The sequence below is a fragment of the Ursus arctos genome, unplaced genomic scaffold (assembly GCF_023065955.2).
Source record: "Ursus arctos isolate Adak ecotype North America unplaced genomic scaffold, UrsArc2.0 scaffold_23, whole genome shotgun sequence".
Classification (NCBI taxonomy): Eukaryota; Metazoa; Chordata; class Mammalia; order Carnivora; family Ursidae; genus Ursus; species Ursus arctos.
Genome location: NW_026622908.1, coordinates 22246971 through 22257543, shown reverse-complemented (window position 1 = coordinate 22257543; position 10573 = coordinate 22246971). Strand labels below are relative to the sequence as shown.

The 10573-nt window shown below is 35.6% G+C and overlaps 1 protein-coding gene across 1 annotated transcript in view; it reads right to left on the bottom strand.

Moving 5' to 3' along the window:
- Nucleotides 1-953: 953 nt before the first annotated feature.
- PDHX (pyruvate dehydrogenase complex component X) overlaps nucleotides 954-10573 on the bottom strand; it is a 62572-nt gene continuing 52952 nt past the window's right edge. The window contains exons 9-11 of the mRNA XM_026512129.4: nucleotides 8825-8983; nucleotides 4681-4745; nucleotides 954-2071 (exon numbers count right to left, since the gene is read on the bottom strand). Of these exons, the coding sequence (XP_026367914.3) occupies nucleotides 1813-2071; nucleotides 4681-4745; nucleotides 8825-8983 (483 nt within the window). The 3' untranslated portion in view covers nucleotides 954-1812. The remainder of the gene's footprint in view (nucleotides 2072-4680; nucleotides 4746-8824; nucleotides 8984-10573) is intronic.

Genomic DNA, 10573 nt, shown 5'->3' with positions numbered 1-10573 from the left:
TGGTCCACGGAAAACAGAACTCCAAGCCAAGGCTTATTTACGGCTATCTTGTGCTCTGTTCCTCAGATATAAAAATTAGGAAAAAATACTGGGATGCCTGAGTGGCTCAGTTGGTTAAGTGTCTGATTCTTGATTCCAGCTCGGGTCATGATCTCAGGGTCGTGAGATCGAGCCCCACATCAGGTTCTGTGCTCAGCTCGGAGTCTGTTTGAGATTCTCTCTCTCCCTCTCCCTCCGCCCCGCCTTCCTGCTCATGCTCTCTAAATAAATAGATAAAATCTTTTTAAAAAATTAGGAATAGGAATAAACACAATTTCAGTTAAAACTGAAAACAATGTAACTTATAAAAGTTATTTTGAAAATAGCATTTGGTTATAATTTTCAGTGTAACTGTTACTATAACAAACGTTTTGAAGACTACTTTGGAAAAACACCTTGTTGAAATTGAGTAATTGGGTTAAGCACATTCTTAACAACTGATATGCTGGGGCTCTAATTGTTTTAGAAGCTCTTTGGTTCGGGCCTAAGTAGTGTGCTGTCATACCATACACCTTGTACCACATGGGTTTTTTTTCTGGTGATTTCTGGCAGCAGACACAAACACAGGCCTTCATGGGACTGGTTAATTAAATTACTACCTAACAGTTTATGTGCCAACTATAGCAAAGTTGTTAAAAAAGAGAAATAAGCTCTTCTAACTTTTACAATAATTAGTGAAAATGTCATACTATTGATGGAATAAAAAGGAGAGTTCTTGCCTACTTCATAAGCTTTCCCTTCCTCTCTCTTTCAAAGTTTTACATTCCATATCCTCTATTTCCCTAATGTCATGTCAAGTTTAAATTCTTTCTTTCCTCCTGTAGAACTCCTTACAAGCTGTTCCAAGCAAATCACTAACCTGCTTCAATGTTTCGCTAAACTTCTGTGTCCAAACATTTAAAATACAGTAGAAATTTTTACATGTTCTCACATTTTATTGCACAATACAAACCTGATTAAAATGCACTAAAAACCCCCAACATTTTGTGTTTAAAGTAACACTAATTTAAAATGTTTGGTAGGAAATAGCATAATTTATTTTAACATATTCTAAGTTAATATGAAGGTGAACAGTTTCAGAAAATTTAGATATTTTAATTATAGTTCATTACTGAAACACATATTTTTGGTTTCTCTCTCTTATTTTTGACTTTTTAGTTCTTCCTCTTTAGAAGTTCACAGTGTCAGAGAAGTGAAAAATAAGACGGCTAGAAACCACTCTAAGACCTATGGCTTTATATACATAAAAAAGTCAATAATGTTGCCGTAACCCCCAATACAATGTGATCCTTATTTACTTACTATTATCCAGAACAAACTGTACATATTAAATTGTTCAAGTATATCTAGAGCAGTGCTTATAAAAAGTGAGGCCCCTCTGCTTAAATCGATGGGCTTCTCTTTGAAAATCACTTCTAACGTCAACATAATCAGTTCTAACAATTTTTCAATTTTACAGTTTATCATACATTCTCAAATAGTCTAAAATGCTCAAATGAGCCAAACATTTCATTTAACTCCACTTTAGAACAGCACCAGAGGTTAAAAATAGATCTAACCAAATGTTCTCTTTTATTAGTGACAGTTTGTTATTTATTTCTACACCATTAAACCCAAACTGAAAATGAAGACAACTCGGGCCAAACTCTTCACCTTGAATAAATAACAACTCACCCCCTTCACGTTCTGTCCCTAATTGTTTTCCTCTAGTGTAGGTTCTGGTAACAGCTATACAATAAACTAAGCCAAAGACCAACTCCTTATCTTGGAGGACTAGGCCAGTCGGATAGGGTTCTCCAGGTTTGCTTTAAAATTTTCAAGAAACCTGGTAGCCAATTCATCGTCCACCACTCGGCTGTCACTGGACATCGTGACGGTTATAAGCTGGTGTGGCTGTAGCCTTGCATTCCCCTCTTCGTCCTGCTCCAGCTTCAGCACGGGTCGGAATCTCCCAACAGCCAGAATGCAGGCCTGAGGAGGGTTGATCACCGCGGCAAATTCGTCGATGCCAAACATGCCCAAGTTGGAAATACTAGGGGAAAACAAAAAGCTCTGAAAGTGGCATGTCCTCAAGGAACCCTTTCCCGGAAGCATATGTTTTTACTCTACCACAAAACTGTGACACAGAACCTTATACCAAATTATTCAACGACCAAAGACAAAGATGCCATTTACAACAGTATCAAAAAATAACACACATATCAATAGTGTATCTAATATTCATTCAGCATGAACTGGGGGTCCTTGGCAGTGGATTACGACAAGAAGAAGAAATAATAACATATAAGCAGGACTGGAAAAAAGAAATAAAATAGTCATCATTCCCAGATGAACTGGCTGTGTACACAGAAAATTTAAGACTCTACATATAAACTAGTAGGATTCATAAATAAATTTAGCTAAGTCACTAGGTAAAAAGGTTAATATAAAAAATCCATTTTTTATATACAGGTTGCTGTAGCTGGAAATGAAATTTTAGAACAATACAATTTATAGTAGTAGCAAAAGCCAAATATTAAGAAAGACATCTAATGAAACAAATATAAGACCTCTGTATAGAAGATTATTAAACAGAACTGAAAGAAACCAAAGAACTACATAAACAATGGTTTATACCATGTTTATTGCCTGGAAGACTCAATGCTGTAAAGACTGAATCCTCAAACTGATCAAAAGATTTAATGCAATCCCATCAAAACTCAAGCAAGGTTTCTTGATTTGGGCTCAGGTCATGGTCTCAGGGTCATGGGACCTCAAGCCCTATGTCCGTGCTCAGTGCAGCGTCTGCTTGAGATTCTCTCTCTCCTTCTCCCTCTGCCCCTCCCCCGACTCATGCTTGCTTGCTCTCTCCATAAATAAATAAACAAATCAAATCTTAAGGAAAAAAAAAACCACAAAAAAAAAAAAAAACAAAACTCCAGCAAGGTTTCTATGTATGTGTCTGTATATGGAAAGTGATAAGTTGATTCTGAAATTTATTTGGAAATATAAAGAGCCAGGAAAGACAATCTCGAGGGTGAACAAAATTAGAAGACTTTCCTTACGAGATATCAAAAGTTATAGCTTAGTGGTATCGAGCCAGGGATGGACAAATAGGCCAACTGAAGACAGAACACAGAACAGACCAAACACATACGCCGTCCCTTTCTCAGTGCTATGGAGTAAGCTTTTCAATCAGTGATGCTGGGTCAGTGTAATATTCATATGGGAGGAAAAAAAGAACCTTGACCTTTATCTTCACACCAACATAAAATCCAGTTTTAAATGGACTGTGATCTACATGTGAAAAGTTATAAAGCTTCTAGAAAATAACACAGAAAAATAACTTCATGATTCTGGGATAGGCAATAATTCCACATATAAAACAAAGAGTATCAGCTGTAAAAAAAAAAAAATACTAATAAACAATTTCATTAAAATTTGGAACTTGTGTTCATTAAAAACACCATGAAGAAAGTTCCAAAGGCAAGGGACAGAGTGGGAAAGGATATTTGAAATAATATGTATCCTATAACGTCTGTGTATCTGGAAATAAGAATCCCCACATATCATTTTTAAAAATGGACACAAGACATCATCAACAGGTACTTTATCTGACACATTACCAGATCTCAAAAGGCTATAAATGAAAACAGTATTCAATATCATTAGTTTGCATTTCCCTGACCACAAAGAGTACCACTACACACCCCAAGAATTGTTACAATTTAAAGCCTAACATTACTAAGTGCTGGTGAGAATATGAAGCAATGAGAATTCTCATACCCCATTACTAGAAGTATAAATTTGTATAACCATTTTGGAAAATTGTTTGGCAGTATCCATTAACGCTTTTAATTCAGGGACTGCACTTGCAGGTCTATACAACAAATATATTCACCAGAAGACACTAATAATAAGAATGTTCACGGTGCCATCATTTGTAATAGCATCAAACTGTAAACAACGATGAACACCCAGCAGTAAAAGGGATACGGGCACACTTACACAAGACACTATAAAAAAGTATATAATGCCATGATAAATAAGTAACTGCTTCACATTGCAACGTGGTTAATCTCACAAACATTAATATTGAGTAAAAGAAGTCAGACACTAAGGAATATATATTATTTATATAAAGACCAAAGGTAGCAAAACAACTACAGTGATGATTTTCAGAAGAGTGATTACTTGACAAGGGGGATACTTAGGAAGGGGTAAAGGGAAGCTTCTGGGATGCTGGTAATGGTCTATATCTTGCTTTTGGTTGGTTACACAGGTTTCTCCACTTTTGGAAACATTCAGGCTGTACTCCATATATTACACCGTGTATAAGTGACACTTTAATAGAGCTGATGATTAACTAAAGGGTCTAAGTGTTAATATTTTCCTCCAAAGTACCTTAAAATAAGAGATCACAAGTAGAAAAGCTGAGATTTATAAATGTATTGTATTTATAAACATATTTTTTTGAAGTTTCAGAACCGAGATGTCATTCTGAGAACACCTGAATGGGTTAACTAGCGAACCTAATGCGTTCCTACAAGGCCTGATAGGTCACTTCAATTAAAAAAAAGTGTTTCAAAAAATAAATGAAACATAGACTCCTAGGTCTGATACCTGTTTCACGCTACTGATAATTAAGAGTTTAAATTTTACCTAAAAGATCCTCCTTGGTATTCTTCAGGTAGCAGTTTTCCATCTCTTGCTTTCTTTGATAGAGACTGGGAAAAGAAAAACACAAATACAGCATGATAATCAACACCATGTTACAAGCTGATTTTGTCACTTAAAATTAATTGTAGAGGTTATGCGCTCATCTCTCATGGGCCTCGATTTGACATTATTTTCTCTAATACAATTAAAAAATGAACAAGTTAGAGCACAGATAGTCTGAGAAGCTAAAGATGTAAATCAAAACTCTACAAAAATTACTTCCCTTTAAAAATTCTTCAAGTACTAGAATTACCCTGTACGCCATTACTATGCAAAATGTTTCAGTGTGTTCTACAGATAAAGTGAAATTTATTTTGCCTGTAGAGTTTTTTCTTACAAGACACAGTATTAGAAGAAGCCATTTCAACCTGGTAGCTTTTAAATAATTGTTCAATGGCAACAATCTCACAACCAACATATTAGTTTTCATCTTTCAGCGTTTGCTTCTTTTCCACATATAACATATATATATATGTAACTTCAGACAGTTGTGGAAAAAAAAGTAGGATTTTATATTTCACTCTCAATATTATAAGCATCTTTTGTGTTGTTCGTCTTTATAAATGTTTTTTTAATGTCTGCTTAACATTCTAAAGACTACATCTGCCACGGTTCAGTCATATCCCCAGTGTTTTAATTTGGTTGACTGGTTTTTCAATCATTTCATATGAATTTTCAGAAGTGGAATTACAAAGCCCTAGAACATAAACATTTTCTTGGTTCTTGATTTACAGCTGAGGCATTTCCTGAATGAGCTAGTCCAATTAGCACTGCCACGAGAAATAGAAGAGTGTAGTAATTTTGTAACATGACAGGCAAAACTGATTTCTAAGAACTGACAGATCTGATCTCTAAGACCTAACAGAGGGGACGACAGATGACACTGAGAATGACATTAAGTAAATTTTCCTTCATTCGTACTTGCAATTAAGCAACTTATGTTAATTTTTATTTTTTAACGCTTCAAAAACAAAGGAACAGAGGTTGAGTCATTACATATGAAAAATTAATAATGAACTAATTTATGAGTGGAAGAGAAAAACGAAACTATAGTCATTTGGGAAGAAGAAATAAATCTGAGGCTTAATTTTCTGTACTATGCAGCTAACATAGGTACAATTACAAATCACCGTTGACAACTGTTAAATTTTAAACCAGACAGGACTTAATTTTTGAAAAATAAAACATTCTTTAAAAGTCTAAAAATGATCTCAACATATCACTGTGACTTTCTGACAGTTGAGACAACTACATGTTTATACCAGTTGGATGCAGTTATTTATAAAATTACTTGGATCCAAAATGAAAATTTGAAAAGATGAACTTAGACTTGTGTGGTCCCTGAACTATCAGAAATAGAGAGGACAATCTACAAATGTGTTTTTCTGCCTTAAGCAATGTGACTGTTCACATGATACAAACAGGCATGTATCACACGAACTTTGAAAGGCATTTCTTTAAAGGCAGATGATCTCAACAATCCTGCTGAGTTACCAGGCTAAAAACAAATAACACAGACATTCATTTAAAAAAGCGTATTGCAAGCCCACATTAAAAAAAAAAAAAAAAAAAGGAAGAAGAAAAGAGAAGAAAAGAAAAAAAAATCTCTGTAGACCCTAAACGCATCCGCCGGATATTCCTACCAATGAACTCCAAAAGCTTTGAATAGGAATAATTCTGAGGAGGATCACTGGTTTTGAAAATTCCTAATTCTCACTGGGATTTCCCAGCAATGTAAACTTAAAATCAAAGCACATGTTACCTGAAGCCTCCAGCTGAAAGGATGTAATACAAGACGACCAGCAAATATTTCTAAAATACGTCTCATTCCTTACTAATTCATTGAAACAATTTACTGAGTAAACAGAGGAAAACTTTGCCTGTTTTTTAAGACTGCTAGAATTAATGATTAAGAAAAACATAGGATCTGAGGCTTGTTACTGTATTACTTTATATTTAGGGAATACAAACCTTCACTCAGCTGAAGCACGCCTTTAGTACCACACAATGACATCTTTGAGGTTCGTGAGGGTCAAGAAGTAAAAATTTAGTGCAGGTATTCTTAACCTGGGTCCACAGACGGAATTCCAGAGACCCACAAACTCCTTGAAAAATTAATCTCAATAAAATTTTTTGTTGAAAATTTAAAAAATAAGTTCACTGAGCATCTATGATCTTCCATGTACTCTTTTAGAATTGGTTATATGGCAAGAACAAGATCCTCAATGTCAGACAAGAGGGAACAGAGAAGGATCCACAAATAAACAAGGTAACCTCAAGGTCTGTTCAACTGCATAAAGAGAGTAAAACAGGGTAATGCCAGGAAGCTACTTCAGCTATGGAAGCCACAGAAGGCCTAAGAAAGTGGCACTTGAACTGAAAAATGCCCAGATTTAAATAAATCCTCACTTCTACTGCTTTCTTGAAGTATCATCTTGGGCAAATTTCCTAAAGGCACTAAAGCTCTGTTTCCTCAATTTCGAAATGCGGAAATTAAGGTTTCAACTATAACATGGGGCTAACAGGATTAAATAAAGTGCTTAGCCTAATGGCTGGTATATCCTAAGAACAAGAGAGAATGGAGTGTTAATCATAGACAGCAGGGTGGGAGAGAGAAGCAGGGAAAATGGGAAGCACAGAGTAGCCAGAGCATAGTAAACCTTAAGGATTGCTGGGAATTAGAGGAAAGCCTTGAGGACCAACAGAGAGGGCCTGGAACATTCTGAAGGGTTAAGACTACCTTTCCCATCGCGGAAAGGGTGCTTACACTGCCTCCTTAGCAACTGAACCTAGGTTCTTCCAGGATACAAGGAACAGACTATGTATTATCATAGGAAAATTAATAAATTGCTCAAAATCAAAGGAACCTTCCTGAAATCGTTAATTTTAAAAATTTAATATAAAAAATATACACATATTTAAAATAAGAAAAATATATAAAGATTATATAAGAAATTCTAACTCTATAGTTAATGTAACCTTATTTGAATTTCACAAGAACACTAAAATACACAAATTCTCTTTGTTGTTGAAAACTTTGATGAACAAAGGCACATAACTATCTTAGTAAACCAATCTAATTACTTTGACTTTTCAATCAGTCAAATTCATAGCAAAACTCAGTTAAAAAAAAGGTTTTTTTTCTTTTTATCTATTAAATTTTTACCTATAAAAACACACTGCAAATCTTTTCAAAGAGGAATGAAGACTTAAAAATGTCTATTCCATTAAGGTTACCCTTAATTACAGCTAACTCGAAGATTCCAAGGGTGTGCTTTTAAAAGCAGATTAATTTGTGTTCATGTATTTTGGGCAAGTTTATCTACACGTGTACATACTGTCAGCTCTCCAAAGAAATCTTATCTTCTACTTTTAATTCCTCCTTATAACTTGTTCATCCACTATACATACAACTGGTCTTTGGTAAATGAAAAAAGAAAAGAATCAGTTATCTAAATGATCTGAAATTTTCAATTCTAACACTGTAAGAGCCATGATACTTCTGTCAAAAAGTACCTTTGGAAATTATAGTGGTTGTCAGAGCTGACCTACTGCCTGGGTTCCTGCCAATTCAATGGAATATTTTGGGGGAAATCAGACTCCTCCACATTGGAGCTATAAAAACTGCTTTTAAAGAAACTCAAGAAAAATTCCATACTTTTGCTTCTGGAATATTAAGTACTTTTAATAGTCTCAATTCTAGAGAGGAAATGAATAAAATCAACTCTGAAGAATAAAATACCGTGAACGGTGAGGTCTCTCCATTACCACCTTCATAGGAATATGGTTTCAGCTTTAACTTTAAAACCATCTAAAATATCATCTTTAGAGTTGAATTCTAGACTTTGGGAAATAAAGCATTCACCTGTAACTTGAATATAGTTGATCCTCATTTATCTGTATGTTTTTTCTGAACTTTTGAATGTTAAATATTCTTAAAGTGGGTCATACCTGGAAAAAAACTTGAAAACTTTCATATACAATTGAGATCACTTGGAAATATATCACAGTGTGACTAGGTCATGTCAAGACTTTACGAGAAAGTAAATACTAACATTTTGAAAGCACAGTATTTCTTAAGACATACCTTTACAGAGTCAGCAATTTCCTGTATACCCTTAGCAGCAGCATCTTTTATGATTGGTGTAATTAAACCTTTATCTGTTGCCACAGCCACTGAAATGTCAATAGAGGGCAGCTGCCTTGGGCCCTCTCCATCCCAGCTTACATTAACATCTGGCATTTGCTAGGAAACAGAACCAGAAAAAACATGTCACTCTAAAGCTTTAGACCAAAGTGGTTACAGAAAAATAGCATTATTATGCATTTCTGATAGTGAGTATAGGCAGACAGAAGCAAATAAACGAAGATTTGGTTTGAAACAATGGTTTGGATCTCCGTGTTAAATGTCTTCTATGTTCAGGAAGAATAAACATGCCATACTTTTTGAAGCAAGCTTGAGGAAACGCTGATGTACATGTTTTGATCTCTTTACAATAAACCATGGTTAAAAAAAGGTCTCCCTTTGTTAAACCTGATTGCTAAAAAGCATTTAACATTTGTTATACGTCCTGCCTCATATGCTGACCGAGACGGCCTTGAGAAGAGGGGAGGGGACGGGGTAACGATTCAACCACATTATTCCGTGGCAATGTAGGAAGCCCAATTTTCTAGTGCAGCCCTGGGAGATATCATCCGGCCCTTAATAAGTGATTTCCCTCTTTAAGAAAGATTTCCTAGGCTTCATAAACATACAACAAATGTATGAGCATGCTTGTATTTAACATACATACCACTACACGGAGGATGAAAAGAGCAGAAGAAATCAGTAAACGCCTGGAGACAGTATGTACTGAGACTGTGGCCAAATATCATAGAGAAAATGATGGTGAAAAACAGAAATCACAAACTAATTTCTCTTCTCAAAAAATTCTTTGCTTTGAGAGCAGCCTACCTAATTATACTTCTGACCACTCCCTGGAGATGCATTCGCCGCGGTACTCAGGCTTCTCATTGTCCTGCTACACTCAATGCGACTGCATAGTTGTTGTTGTTGTTGTTTTGTTTTCGAGAGAGAGCACATGCGCGAGTGGGGGGGGGGGGCGGGCAGCGAGCAAAGGGAGAAGGAGAGAAAGAGAATCTTAAGCGGACTCCACACCCAGCGCAGAGCCCGACACGGGGCTCAATCTCACAACCTGAGATCATGACCGGAGCCAAAATCAAGAGACCGACGCTCAGCTGACTGAGCCACCCGGATGCCCCTCTGTTGCACTGCTTTCGACTGCTCTTTCCACTTCTCCATCTCTCCAGGCTCAGCTCATTCATTCAAAGTAATCAAAGATTGTTTATGTCACAATAATGAACAGTGAAGTCCCAAACCCCCAGAAGATTTTAAATTCTTCATAGAGAACACTAAAGTAAAAGAGGAAAAAAAACCCTCCCAAGTGAGGAATATCTGGCAAATAAATGTAATTACAGAACTATGTAACAAAAACCTATGGGAGGTAGCCTCAGCTGTAGTCAGAGGAAAATTCATACTCTTAAGCCTTCTTATTCATATTCATAACTATAATTACACATTCACATTTCCTAACAAAATATTTTCAACCAAAGTCTAATATAATTCTAATCTATTACAATCTAAAGCTAAGGAAATAACGGAAGGAATACATGAGGCAACAATATAAATGGATTGAGAACACAAATATGCAATAATAAAAGCAAAACAGAGTTTAGAACAATGCCAGCATTGAGGATTATAATATTAAAATATTATAAAAAGCAAATTTAAATGACTCTGGGCTAGTAACTTTGGGAATCCAGATGAAATGAGTGA